Raw genomic sequence first — 14,208 nt, 5'->3', positions numbered from 1 at the left:
GGTTGAAGTCCTTCATGTCCTGCCTGCAGGAGAGCCGCTGGAGCCGCTAGAGCCGCTGGAGCCTAGTGTGCCGCTTTTGCCGCTGCTGGCTGCCAGTGCGGTCTTCCTGCTGGTCATCCTTGTCCTGGTGGTCATGGTGGCCCGGCGCAAGCGTGAGCACAGCACCCTCTGGTTCCCTGAAGGCTTCGCGGTGCACAAGGATGTGGCCACTGGCCACAAGGGCCGGCGGGAGCCTGTGGGCCAAGATGCGCTGGGCATGAAGTGAGGACCCTGCCCTCTCCCTGTCCCTGACTTTAGGGGCCTGTGAGCCCTTGAGTTCACCTTAACCTGACTCTGACCCCAATTGGACCCTAACTTCAGACTCCAGCCTGGACCCCAGTGTTTCTCCCCATGACCATTGACTCTGTGATCCCTTAGGGATCACCCCTGATTCATGATCCCTGATTCCATTTCCTATGTCCCAGTTTCTCTAACTCAAATTCTATCCTGACCCTGCCTGGACCCCACCCCGACCCTGGCCTCTCAGATTTCACCCTGATACTCAGCATTCATTCCCACATGACTGCTGACTCCATGACCTCTGTCGGTATCCCAACACTTCCCTGACCCTTGAGCCTCTCCTCTGTGACCCCCAATGTCACCTCTGGCTCTAACCCACCCTGACCTTTGACCTCCTCTCTGATCCCCTTTTCATCCCAACTCATTGTCCATTCCCTATGACCTTCAATCCTGGCCTTGACCCTAGGTTTCACCTTCTCCAACTCCTTGATCCGTCTCTCAAGACCCCAACCCCACCCTGGCTTAACCCCTGAATTTACCCCTCATCTTTGACCCCATGACCCCCTGACCCCTCTCCACAACCTCCTCATCTTGGCTACATCTCTTACCTGTTATGAAGTCAACTCTATGCTATGATGACATCATCCTCTCTAACTCCTGTTGTATGCCTATGACCCTCACCTATTCCACAGCTCACTGCTCTTACCCCTGACCCCACTCCTGTCTTCTTCCACAGTTCTACGTTAAGGCCCTGTTTGTCACTCATTATAACCCCTGACTGTATCCCCTGTGACCTTGACCCTATCCTGCAACCTCTCATTGGACCCTGTGTCTAGACCCTGCCCCCTGCTCCTACTGACCTACCCCAACTCCAGACCCAGACCTCACCTCTAGGACCTCTGCTATGACCCCACCCCAGATTCTTCCAGGTCACATGTCTCTATTGTCCCCTCTACCCACTCCTCTACCCATTGTCTCCACAGGAACATGGCCAAGGGCGAGAGTCTGATGGGGGAGGTAGCAACAGACTGGATGGACACAGAGTGCCCAGAGGCCAAGCGACTGAAGGTTGTGCTCCCTCTTTTGACCCTTGCTTTCAGGGTCTTGGGTGGGTCCCCAAAGGTTAGTGGGAGGGCTTAGAGGAAGTCACCTGGATCCTTAAGCTCAGGTCTAGCTTGATCGGGCTCTGTGTTTGGTGCCCAAAGGCTCTTAAGTGCCCTGGCAGACTGGTTAAGAATATTCTGTCTTGCTTCCATCACATCACTCATGCCTTTTGGACCATGAATGAAATTTATCAAGCTCCTGCTAGGGGCCCAGTTGCTATGTTCATGAAGGTACATAGATACATTTGTGTGTGACTGTTTGGTTCCTATACCTCATGATCATATTCCTGTTCCCAGATTAATACTGATCCTTGAAGGACCCCCTAGCCCCTCATTTCTTTTATCAATGATTTTTAGTTTCCAGAATTTAAGTTTTGCATTTTTTCTGTGAAATTTAATTCTAAGTATTTTATTCTTGATGTTGTTGTCAGTAGAATTGTCCTCGTAATCTTGTTTTCGGTGTGTTTGTGTCCAATGTATAGACAGGTGTGTGCTGACAGTTGCTATGCTCTATGTCTCTTCCTTGATCACCTACCTAGGGTTCCAAGCCCTTCCCCCCTACAATTTGGATTAAAATTCCAGTTTTTTTCTCTAATTCATTCACTGAGCTCCAGTATGTCAATTTCCTGTTTCCTTATGTAGAAAACAATCGGTTTTGGGGGGGCTGTGTGTGCATCTCCGTGAGAGAAACCCAGACCGTCCCTCTGTCTCTCCCAACTCCTTGTGAAAACCTGAGTCCTTGTGCCTCCAGGTAGAGGAGCCTGGTGTGGGGGCTGAGGATGCTGTGGATTGCCGCCAGTGGACTCAACACCACCTAGTTGCTGCTGACATCCGCGTGGCACCAGCTATGGCCTTGACACCTCCGCAGGGCGACGTGGATGCTGATGGCATGGATGTCAATGTGCGTGGCCCAGGTCAGTGATGGCACCCTCTCTCCCCCTCTCCTACTTGTGAGAGTTTTTGTCTTAGTCTGTGTTCTTGGGAGAACTAGGTGTGTCTGGGTGTTTGTTTGTGGCACTATGTGTCAATCAGGGCTCTTGATTGTAAGTGATAATAGCCCAACTCATACTAGCTTAAGTAAAATAAGGGACTTACTGACTCTTGTAACTGGAAGCATCATGTACATTTGAATCCAGGACTTACCATCCCTTGGCTCCAGCCCAGGCAAGCTTTTACTAGAGACACCATGGCCATAGGCAGGACCAGCCTTATAAAACCTTTTCCCATTTGCACCAGAAAAAGTCCCAGAATGAGTTCTGATTGGACAGGTTAGGGTCACATGCCCATCCCTGAACTAATCAGTGTGGCCTGGGGCCTGGAATACACAGAGTGACTAAGCCTGGGCCATATGCCTGTCCCTAAGGGAGGAGTTTGACTCTAACCAGAGCTTGAGGATGGAGAAGGGGGTGCAAGTGTCTCGCTAAGGAAACCAGGCCAAATGCTCACACAGAGTGCTGCTTACCATGTTATCTGGATCCTGTTGGATCCATCTTTGCCATATTTTAGGGTATTCTTCCCCTAGCGCTGTTTTGCTTCAAAAGGCTTGCGTCTTTTGAAGTCCCTCAGGGATTTTATGTCCTTGGGGGCACTCATAACCTGTGAGTGTGGGTATTTGAAAAGCACAGCTCCTTTGCCTCTAGCTGGATTATAACTACAGGTACAACTCAGCCTCCAGACTCCCCCTTTGGGAACAGGCTGAAATAACCTCCTGGGAATTTGTCTGAGGTGCATGTTTGTTTGTCTTCCTCCCTCCTTGTCCTTTTCCCCTTTCTACCTAGGAGCCCCTCTGGGGCAAACAAGATGCTCATGAATCCTCACCCTGGGATGGCTTCTGGGGCACCTGACACAGACGCGTGTGTGCATGTGCATGCAGATGTGCTGCCATGTGTCCCACGGCTTCCCAGTACAGTGCCCTCAATAGGATTCCCTGGAAAGGCCCCATACCCACCTTCCTGTGACACATTCCCGTTCCCTGCAGATGGCTTCACCCCGCTCATGCTGGCCTCCTTCTGCGGGGGAGCCCTGGAGCCAGTGCCAGCTGAGGAGGACGAGGCAGAAGACACATCAGCCAGCATCATCTCCGATCTGATTTGCCAGGGGGCCCAGCTCGGGGCGCGGACTGACCGCACGGGTGAGACGGCCCTGCACCTGGCCGCCCGCTATGCCCGCGCTGATGCGGCCAAGCGGCTGCTGGATGCCGGAGCAGACACCAATGCCCAAGACCACTCGGGCCGTACCCCGCTGCACACGGCTGTCACTGCCGATGCCCAGGGCGTCTTCCAGGTGAGATGGGCCTGCCTCTCTGGCCATGAGAGCTGGGACAGGCATCACACTGATCTGAGTTTGAGCCCCAGTTCTGTCTTTCAGAGCTCATTTTTTTCATTTGTAAAATGGGGATATATGGGAGTACAGTTTCTGGCAAGTAGCTGCTTCCTGAATCTCACTGATTCCAGGGGATGTGAAGATTGGGGACCTCAGAGGGCTTAGAGGTACGCCTGGTTCCCCTGTTCCTGCCATGACTCCCTCTGCTGTACCCTTTCTCCCCTAGATTCTCATTCGGAACCGCTCTACAGACCTGGATGCCCGCATGGCAGATGGATCGACAGCATTGATCCTGGCGGCCCGCCTGGCGGTGGAGGGCATGGTGGAAGAGCTCATTGCCAGCCATGCTGATGTCAATGCTGTGGATGAACTTGGTAGGCTGGTGGGTGGTGGGGGCTGAGAGGGTGTCACATGGACCCTGACTGTCTTGTTGGTGTGAACTCTCACTCACATTGCTACTCAATCACTGAAGGTCCTTTACACATAACAGGGCTGCAACATGCACTTACACTCTCATGCATTTTTTTTTTTTAAATCTTCACCAGAGGATATTTTTTTCATTGCTTTTCAGAGAGAATGGGAGGGGGGCGGGGGGAGAGAGAGAGAGGAACATCGATGTCAGAGAGACACATTGATTGGTTTCTTCCTGCAATCACCCTGACCGGGGCCGGGGCTTGAGCCTGCAATCGAGGTACATACCCATGGCTGGAATCGAACCTGGGACCCTTCAGTCCACAGGCTGACGCTCTAACCACTGAGCAAAACTGGCTAGGGCTCTCATGCATTTTTTTTTATGCGTCCACTAGCTTATCGCACACATCAGTGATTTAGAAAAAGGCACCCTTCCCCAAGGTACTCTATTTCTACCTGCTTTGTTAGAAGTACTTACTGCTGCCATCTGCTGGGAAGCTGGTATAATAAATTGGTGAACAGACTCAATTATACGAGGTGGCCTCTCCCTCCCTGGAGGTGGCTTGATTGCAGAGTTCTGGAGATTCACAACCTGCCCTCATGTCCAGAGGATCTCACACAGTAGATACACTCAGATGCTGACAAACATCCTTTGGAGTAGGTGTTCTCAACTTTTGGAGGTGTTCTCAACCTACCAGTGACATTTGGGATTGGATCATCTTTGGTGGTAGTGGCCATCCTGTGCATTGCACGGTGTTAAGCAGCGCCCCTGGCCTTGAACTGTTAGATGCTAGTAGCACCCTACTTCCCAGTTGTGACAACCAAAAATGTCCCCCAACATTGCTTAATGCCTCTGTGGGTGGTGGGGGTATCACTCCTGGTTGAAAAATATGGCTCTAGAGGAGCACTGTCCAACAGAACTTTCTGTGATGATGGAAATATTCTGATTGTGCTGTCCAGGATGGTAATCACTGGCAACATGTGGCGTCTATTGAGCGTTTGTAATGTTGCTGGGTTGAGGAGAACAAAATGTTTTATTTCATTTAATGTTTTAACCTTTGCTTTGCCTGCTTTAAAAAACTTTACTTAGATATAATTCACTCAAAGTATAAAATCCAAGGGCATCTAGTATAATCCCATAGTTGTGCAAATATCCTCACAATAAATTTTAGAATACTTCTATCACTTAAAAAAAAAACCCCTGCCCTAGCCAGTTTGGCTCAGTGGTTAGAGCACTGGCCTGCGGACTGAAGGGTGCTGGGTTCGATTTTGGCCAAGCACATATACCTCGGTTGCAGGCTCAATCAGCGGACCGGGGCACGTGCAGGAGGCAACTAACCCGTGTCTCTCTCTCTCTCTCTGAAAAGCAATGGAAAAATATCTTCAAATGAGGATTAAAAAAAAAGGAAGAAACTCTTAGCCATCACCTCACCCCCATTTCCCCTGCTCTAGGCAACCACTAATGTACTTCCTGCCTCTATGGGTATGCCTATTCTGGATAGTCACATGAATGGAGCTGGACAATAGGTGGTCTTTTTGACTGGCTTCTTTCATTTAGCATGTTTTCAAGGTTCACGAATGTTGTAGTGTATCAGTATTGCTTTTTTATTACCAAATAATATTTTATTGTATGAATATGCCACATTTTTTTATTCATTCATCCATTGGTGGACATTTGGGTTGTTTCTTCTTTTTGGCTATTATGAGTAATGCTGCTATGAACATTCGTGTACAGGTTTTTGTGTGGACATATCTTTTGATTTTTCTTAGGTAGATACCTAGGAGCAGAATTGCTGGGTCACATGGTAACTATCTTTAACCTTTTGAGGATCTGCCAGACTGTTTTCTACAGTGGCTGCCCCATTTTTCACTTCCACCAACAGCATATGAGGGTTCCAATATGTCCACATCCTTGCCAACACTTTTTATTATCTGTCTTTTTGTTTATAGTGGGTGTGAATTGGTATCTCACTGTGGTTTTGATTTTCATTTTCCCAATGGCTAATGATGTTGAGCATCTTTTATGTGCTTTTTGGCCATTTGTATGTCTTCTTTTGCAAAATGTCTATTCAGATGTTTTGCCCATTTTTAATTGGGCTATTTGTCTTTCTATTATTTAGTCATGAAGGTTCCTTATATATTCTAGGTATGTCTCTTATCGGATATATGATTTATAAATATTTCTCCCAATTTGTAGGTTTTCTTTTCACTTCCTTTAAAAAAGTTTTGTAAATTTATTGATTTTTTTGAGAGAGGGAGGGAGGGAGAGAGAGAGAGAATGATTTGTCATTCCACTTATTTATGCATTCATTGGTTGATTCTTATATATGCCCTGACTGGGAATAGAACCTGCAACCTTGGTATATTAGGATGACACTAACCAACTGAACTACCTGGTGAGGGCCTTACTTTCTTGATGTTGTCCTCCCAAGCACAAAAGTTTTAATTTTGATGATGTCCAGTTTATCTATTTTAAAAAATATATAGATCTTTATATATATATATAAAGGGAGGGTGAGGGAGGGAGAGAGATAGAAATATCAGTGATGAGAGAGTCATTGATTGGCTGCCTCCTGCACTCAAGCCTGCAACGAGGGCGAGTGCCCTGACGGGGATTGAACCTTGATCTCCTGGATCATAGGTTGATGCTCAACTGCTGAGTCATGCTGGCCGGGCAGTTTATCTATTTTTGTTGTTGTATTATTGCTTCTGTTTTTGGTGTTATATCTAAAGAATCTTTGTCTAATTCAAGATCAAAAAGATTTTCTCCTATTTTTTTTCTAAATGTTTTATAGTTTCAGCTTTTATATTTAGGTCTTTGATACCATTTTGAGTTATTTTCTGTATATAGCATGAGGTAGGAAGTCCAACTTTATTCTTTTGCATATGGAGATCTAGTTGTTCCAGCTCCATTTGTTGAGAAAGCTATTCTTTCCCCATTGAATGGTCTTGATACCTATTTTATTTAATTTTAGTTAATTTAAATCTGAAGAGGCACATGCGAATGGTGGCAACTGCATTGGACAGCACACCTCTAGGTACAAACAAGTGAGGGCTGCATAGTTCTCTCTGTATATAGAGAGTCACATGTACAGGTGTGCACACACATGTACAGTGTCTCCCTTGGACAGAGAGTCATTTTACGGATCTGTACACACACATGGACCCAAACACAGATGCTCAGATACTCATGGCAGGTTTGCTCTTTCCTGCCAGGCCATATTCTGGCCATTTCCTGCCTCTCCTCCTTGCGGGCCAGGACATGAGCCTGATTCTGACCCTGACCTCTCCTGACTCCCCCAGGGAAATCAGCCTTACACTGGGCTGCAGCTGTCAACAACGTGGAGGCCACCTTGGCTCTGCTCAAAAATGGAGCCAATAAGGACATGCAGGATAGCAAGGTGAGCCCCAGCCCTTGGTCCACCTGGGGGTCAGCCCTGGCACAGACCTCCCCTTACCAGGTAGCAGAGAGTGGGGTAGGCTAGTGGGAGCATTCACCCAGCCTGCAGCCAGCTTTTAGGGTTGGGACTTGGGCCCAAGAGGCTCCAGCAACAGATCAGAGGAGGAAGTGTGTGGCAGTTGCCATGTGACCTTGGGAAAGTTACTTAATTCCTCTGAATCTCAGTGTTCTCATCTGTGAAATGGAAAAGCAACAGTACCTTTCTCATTGCCTCTTCCTAGGATTCAGTGAGGTAATGTGCTAAGTGGAACCTCAGTAAAAGGTAACTTTATGATCTTTGTTTAAAGAGCCTTGCAAGGTGGTGTTACTCTACTCATTTCACAGATAAGAGTGAAACTCAGAGTGGTAGAGGGTGAATTCTGTCCTTATTTAAATTTTCCATATTTTATTCGTTATGGACATTTTTTTGCATTAATTTAAATTATTTTTTAAAAATATTGCATTAAAATATTTATTTTGATGACTGAGAGTTCTGATGCCCCTTTAAATTTTGTGCCTAAGGTGAGTGCCTCACTCTCCTCGCCCTGTTCCTGGCTCTGGGGCCTGGCACTTAGTAGGTGCTCCGTGAATATGGTTTAAACAGAAGAACTTGCCTAGGTTCCCCCATCAGAGCTGGGAGTTGAACACAGGTGTGCCAGGTTGGAGAGTATGAACTCTTAGCTCTTAGGTTCCACCAGAGGATGGGGGCCCTGGTGTTGTCCAGGAGTTGACCTTGTGACCCTGACATCTTGCCGGTTCTGGGCTCCCCCTAGGAGGAGACTCCACTGTTCCTGGCTGCCCGGGAGGGCAGCTATGAGGCTGCCAAGCTCCTGCTGGATCACTTTGCCAACCGGGAGATCACTGACCATCTGGACAGGCTGCCACGTGATGTGGCCCAGGAGAGGCTGCACCAGGACATTGTGCGCTTGCTGGACCAGCCCAGTGGGCCTCGCAGTCCCCCGGGCTCCCATGGCCTGGGGCCCCTGCTCTGCCCGCCTGGGGCCTTCCTCCCTGGCCTCAAGGCAGCACAGTCCGGGGGCAAGAAGAGCCGAAGGCCACCAGGGAAATCAGGGTTGGGACCACAGGGCACCCGGGGCCGGGGCAAGAAGTTGACTCTGGCCTGCCCGGGTCCCCTGGCTGAGAGCTCGGTCACATTGTCGCCTGTAGACTCTCTGGACTCCCCACGGCCCTTTGGTGGGCCCCCTGTATCCCCCGGAGGCTTCCCCCTTGAGGGGCCCTATGCAGGTGCCACCACCACGGCTGTGTCCCTGGCACAACTTGGTGGTGCGGGCAGGGCAGGTCTAGGGTGCCAGCCCCCTGGGGGCTGCGTGCTCAGCCTGGGCTTGCTGAACCCTGTGGCTGTTCCCCTTGACTGGGCCCGGCTGCCCCCACCTGCCCCGCCAGGTCCCTCGTTCCTGCTTCCGCTGGCACCAGGACCCCAGCTGCTGAACCCCGGGACCCCCATGTCTTCCCAGGAGCGGCCCCCGCCATATCTGGCAGCCCCAGGACATGGTGAGGAGTATCCAGTGCCCGGGGCCCACGGCAGCTCCCCCAAGGCTCGCTTTCTGCGGGTCCCCAGTGAGCATCCCTACCTGACCCCATCCCCTGAGTCCCCTGAGCACTGGGCCAGCCCCTCGCCTCCCTCACTCTCAGACTGGTCCGACTCCACACCCAGCCCGGCCACTGCCACTGGGGCCACGGCCACGGCCGCTGGGACACTGCCTGCCCAGCCCCTCTCCCTGTCCGTCCCTGGCCCCCTAGTTCAGACCCAGACCCAGCTGGGGCCCCAGCCTGAAGTCACCCCCAAGAGGCAGGTGTTGGCTTGAGATGCTCCTCAGTTCTTGGATTTGAGGGGGCTGAAGAGACACCCCATCCTGATTCTCTTCTCTCTCCCCTCTTTCCTTTAATCTTTTTCATTCTCTTCTCTCTTTGTCAATCCTCCTGCGTCCTGTACCCCTGCAGTGTGACTGAGATAGGTCACCAGCCTAGGACTTCAGTCTTCCTTTATTTATAAGGGGTTCAGGCTGACCCCCACCCATGGGTCTTGTGATGAGTCTGGGACCTTCTCCTGTCCTCCCCTCCTCCTGCTCCCCAATTCTCCCTTCATTCCTTTCTTGCCTTCTCTGGTCTCTCTCACTCATACTCTGACACGAGTGGATTATTATTATTTTTTTTACATTTTGTATAGAAACAAATTCATTTAAACAAACTTATTATTATTATTTTTTACAAAAAAATATATATGGAGATGCTCCCTGCCCCCTGAAAACCCCCCAGTGCCCCCATGGGGCTGAGTCTGTGGGCCCATTTGGCCAAGCTGGATTCTGTGTACCGAGTACACAGGCATGACTGGGATCCTGTGTACCGAGTACATGACCCTGGTGTGTACCTGGGGTCCGGGGTTGGCAAGATGTGGGAGCTTACTCCCCACCCCACCTCCCTCACTTCACTGCATTCCAGATGGAACTTGTTCTATAGCTTTGCTGGGGGAAGGGCCCTTCTGCCTCAGAGAGCTCACCCCAGATTATACCCCCACCCTAACGCTTGGGCCACCTCCCTTTGGGAACTTGGGGGTGGGTGGTGGGAGCATGAGGACCAGGGGGAGACGTGCATTTCACTTCGTCTCCCTGTACATATGGGACTGCAAGATGGGAAGGAGCTGCCGGAATAGCGCCTCTCCTGGTCCTCCCCTGGCCTAGCCCCATGGCAGAATAGAAGTATTTTTAGGCTATTTTTGTAATATGGCTTCTGACCACAATCCCTGTGTAGCTAAATCCCCAGGCCTTGCATTGTACAGATCCCACCCCCCTTACCACCTAATAAAGGAATAGTTAACACTCCATTGGTCTGTGTCTACATAAGGTGGGGAGTGGGAGTGGTGGGTCTTCTGTCCCTCCAAGGCTACCTTGAGCTCCCATCTTGGGTTAAACCCACTTGGCTAGCCTGCCTACTCTGCTGCTTCCTCTTTTGGCAGATGACTCCACTGATTGGGTCAGGGGTCACCCGACTTAGGATGATTCAATCAGATTCACTCGAAAACCTTTAATGGAAATGCTAAGAAAGCCATCAGTTGGCGGAACTCTTAAGGTCACCAGCAGATTAAATATGGGTGGCCAGTGTGGAGCAATGGGTACTTCCGCAAACAGCAGAAGAATGGAGCTAATATGCAGGGAGAATCAGAAAAGGGTACGCAAATGGTTCTAGAGTTGGAAGGAGTTTTTTTATTTATTCATTGCCTTCTAAGTACCTGATGCTGGTTTTGCATGAAAGTCACCTCTACTTCATGCTTCCTTGGGGTCTGGAGACAATGCTGCATCCATGTAATAAATTCTATACATATACCAGCTGGGGTGGGTTTCTATGTCTTGCAACCAATTGTGCTCCAAGACAAGGTTGTGTCACACAGGGGTCCTCCAGGAAGACAGGATGGGATCATGTTCTTGAATCCCCTATCGCTTGGAGTGCTCTTGGTTGCATGTGACACAAAAATCAACTCAGTTGGCTTAAACAAACAAACAAAAATATTAATTCATGTAACTAAAAAGGACCAGCTTCAGGGGAGATTTGATCTAGTGACTCAAATGAGGCTGAATTTCTCTTCGTCTCTACAGATTTTTCTCTGGGGATCAATGTCATCCTCAGGCTCCACGTGGTACCCAACCCAGCTTCTCTTTCCACCTGCACAGCTCTTAGCCCTCCCTCTGTGTTAACAAAATAGGTGCAAAGGTCATGGACCATATTGCACTTTCCAGGGAACTGAGAAACTTCTAGACTTGGGGTTGATTTTGTATTGACTCCAACTGGGTCATGTGCCCATCCTCTTATTGAGGGTTTTTCAGTGTTGCCACTATTGACATCTGTGGACAGATCATTCTTTACTATAGGGAGCTCTCCTGTGCATTGTAGGATGTTTAATGGCATCCCTGGCCCCCACCCACCAGATGCCCCTTCTCCATTGTGACAACCAAAAATGTCTACAGGCTTTGTCAATTGTCACCTGGTAGTGGTGGTTGGGGGGATTGCTTTTCATCACTGCTGCTCTACTCAATCACTATGGTAATGGGATATGGGATGTACTGATTTCTTAAAGCAATCAGTCTGTGTTCTGGGACTGGGGAGGGGTAAATTGAAGGCAATCAGGTTTGCAGAAGAGGAATTCTGTGGAAGCAACTAATAAATATTCCATGCAACTTCCTGGAGATTTCCAGTGGGAATGAACCCCCAGCTGCCACAGGGGTCAGTTGCCTGATAACATATGTTCTATTAGTTCCTTTTCTCATTACTCCACTTACCTGCTTGTATTTTCTGGGGTCTCCTCCAAAATAAACTTTTTTCTACTTAAATCCTTGTCTCAGGGTTTTCTGGAAGAACCCCAAATATGACAGGGGTTGCTGATATAGAGTAGGAGTTTGCAATGATGAGACTGTATTCGTGTCCAGTAATGAAATTTAATTCATGAGGTTAAATTTCTCAGCTAGAACTGTGTTCATTGCAGCACTATTCACATTGGCCAAAATATGGAAACAACCTAATGTCAGTCAATGGATGAACGGATAAAGAAGATGTGTGTATATCTTTATGCTGGAGATGTGATATTCAGGAGGGTTAGGAGTTTGCCAGGAGGCTAAGAGGAGGGGAAAGGAAATAGCATGGGGAGGGGCAAAATGCTGTGATACAGCATGGAAATCTGAGGAAGGGTCAGCAATTTGGAATGGCTGAATCTATGCCTCGTTTCCTTATTGTTAATTTAATACACAGATGTATATGGAGCAATGGCTGGATTTGGAACTGGAGAAGGTACCAGGAGCCAGATCACAAGGGTCTTAAACGTGAAGATGGGGAATTTTAAACTTTGCTCTGAGGGCAGTGGGGAGCCATGGAAGGTCCCTGAGTAGAAAGGGAACACAGCCAGAGCTCCTGTTCTGGTGGCCAGTGCAGAGGACAGACTAGAGGAAGGTGACACGACAAGCTTTTGCAACAGGTGGGAATGTTGCAGCTTGAGTTAGGGTGGGGCAGAGGGGATGGGGAACTTGAGGAGGAAGAGTAGAGAAGATTTGATGACGAATTAATTCTGGGGAGAACAAGGAGAGGGACTGAGGAGCTGTGGTTACTCTGAGAAGTTAAGCCCCGGGAACGTGTGTATAAGAACATCAAGCGATCCACTTCTTCCTTCTCTCCTTTGGGGCAGGGTTGGGCGCACATTTTCCTTGGGGTAGCAGCTTTGCCCAGCACAGGTGGGCACTGACGGGCCCTGGGGAGCTCTGATAAAGTGAGGAGTGCATTTGCGACAGCTGTCCACAAAAAGAAACCATAATTAGTCCTTTCCCATTTTTTGCCATGTGAGCCTGGGGGCCTGGGAAGTGGACCCCCGGGCCTCCAGTTTCCAGGAGGGAAAAAACCCGTAGGGTGTCACCAGCCTGAGCCCTGGGGGGCTTGTTAGTGGCTGAGGGGCCCCTGGGACAGCAGCTCTAGGGACCCCCTGTATAACAGGACCCAGGTCTTCAGCCCCTCCCCTCTCAGGCTGCGAGCAGCAAGCGATGCAGGCAGGAAACTCCCTTGGCCATGGTAAGCATGAATTTGGGGCCTTTGCTGGGCTGGAGAAGCCACCCAAGCTCACCCCCAGCTCATGTGTTGTCTGAGCACATGAGGTACCAAATGCACACATGTGTGCCCTGCAAGCAGCAGGCACACACATGCACACATGTGCCTGGAACTTCATAGCCCTAAATGCACACATAGTCCTATAGAGTCATTCAGCAGCGAGGGCTCAAAGGTGCTGGGGAAGGGGCTCCTGCTTTTGGTGGTGGGGGGGTGAGGGAGTTGTTCCTGAGGAGAAGAAAGGAGAAGAAGAAAAGGAAAGACTCCAGACCCGAACTCCACGTGTTCTTCATCCCTTAGCCTCACCGTGGAAGTGCCATTGGCCTGCCCCTTAGCTCAGTACCAACTACCTCCCACTAACTCTCCCACCAGACAAGCAGCTGGCCTGGGGGTCTTTCCATAGGTGCACTTTTCATAGGTTCCAGGTATGCAAATACGGAAATTTCTAGTCCTGTAACCTGACTTCATTTTGGCCAGACACTCTCACCTGTGACAATCTGGACACCTTGAGGCAAACTTCTCAGCTGTTGCAGCTTAAATTTCAGCCCCATTCAGGAAGTCCCTTTTCTTTCTCTCTGAGGTGGGTGCAGGGGCCTGCCACAGATGCCACCTCTATGGTGAAGGTGCACTGGGGCCTGGCTGTCCGTATGAGTCCACCAGGCTGGGTGTGTGTCTACCCCTGGCATTCTCTGAACTGAACAGAGTCCCCTCTGACTCCTGGCTGGATGGGTCTCACCCCACCCTCCTGTTGCAGCTCTGCCAACTCCCACTCCCTGCTCTTTCTCTCACACCCACATCTTAACCTGTCAGAAAATTCAGTGGGCTCCTCCTGCACAATTTGTCCATATTGTCCATCTCTTACCACCTCCATGGTCCAGCCCTCATCCTCCCCACTCATGTTCCCCAAACTCTGTTCTCCCATAGTGGCCAGAGGGCACCCAGGAACACCTGAGTTAGGTCATGTCCTTCCTCTGCTCAGAGTCTTGCATGGCTCCCACATGACTAGGTGTAGAAGCTGCAGTCCTCACTGTGAGCCCACAAGACCCTACAAAACAT

At 49.7% G+C, this 14,208-nt stretch overlaps 1 protein-coding gene across 1 annotated transcript in view; it reads left to right on the top strand.

Annotated features, from left to right (window-relative positions):
* NOTCH3 (notch receptor 3) overlaps positions 1 to 10,394 on the top strand; it is a 33,057-nt gene extending 22,663 nt beyond the window's left edge. The window contains exons 27-33 of the mRNA XM_087816773.1: positions 30 to 261; positions 1,263 to 1,347; positions 2,134 to 2,296; positions 3,361 to 3,665; positions 3,931 to 4,078; positions 7,419 to 7,516; positions 8,328 to 10,394. Coding sequence (XP_087672899.1) covers positions 30 to 261; positions 1,263 to 1,347; positions 2,134 to 2,296; positions 3,361 to 3,665; positions 3,931 to 4,078; positions 7,419 to 7,516; positions 8,328 to 9,380 — 2,084 coding nt within the window. The 3' untranslated portion in view covers positions 9,381 to 10,394. The remainder of the gene's footprint in view (positions 1 to 29; positions 262 to 1,262; positions 1,348 to 2,133; positions 2,297 to 3,360; positions 3,666 to 3,930; positions 4,079 to 7,418; positions 7,517 to 8,327) is intronic.
* Positions 10,395 to 14,208: the final 3,814 nt, after the last annotated feature.

This window comes from Miniopterus natalensis, chromosome 4 (assembly GCF_054644295.1).
Source record: "Miniopterus natalensis isolate mMinNat1 chromosome 4, mMinNat1.hap1, whole genome shotgun sequence".
NCBI lineage: Eukaryota > Metazoa > Chordata > Mammalia > Chiroptera > Miniopteridae > Miniopterus > Miniopterus natalensis.
The sequence above is the reverse complement of the archived record's forward strand: the minus strand, read 5'-3'. Positions and strand labels throughout refer to the sequence as shown.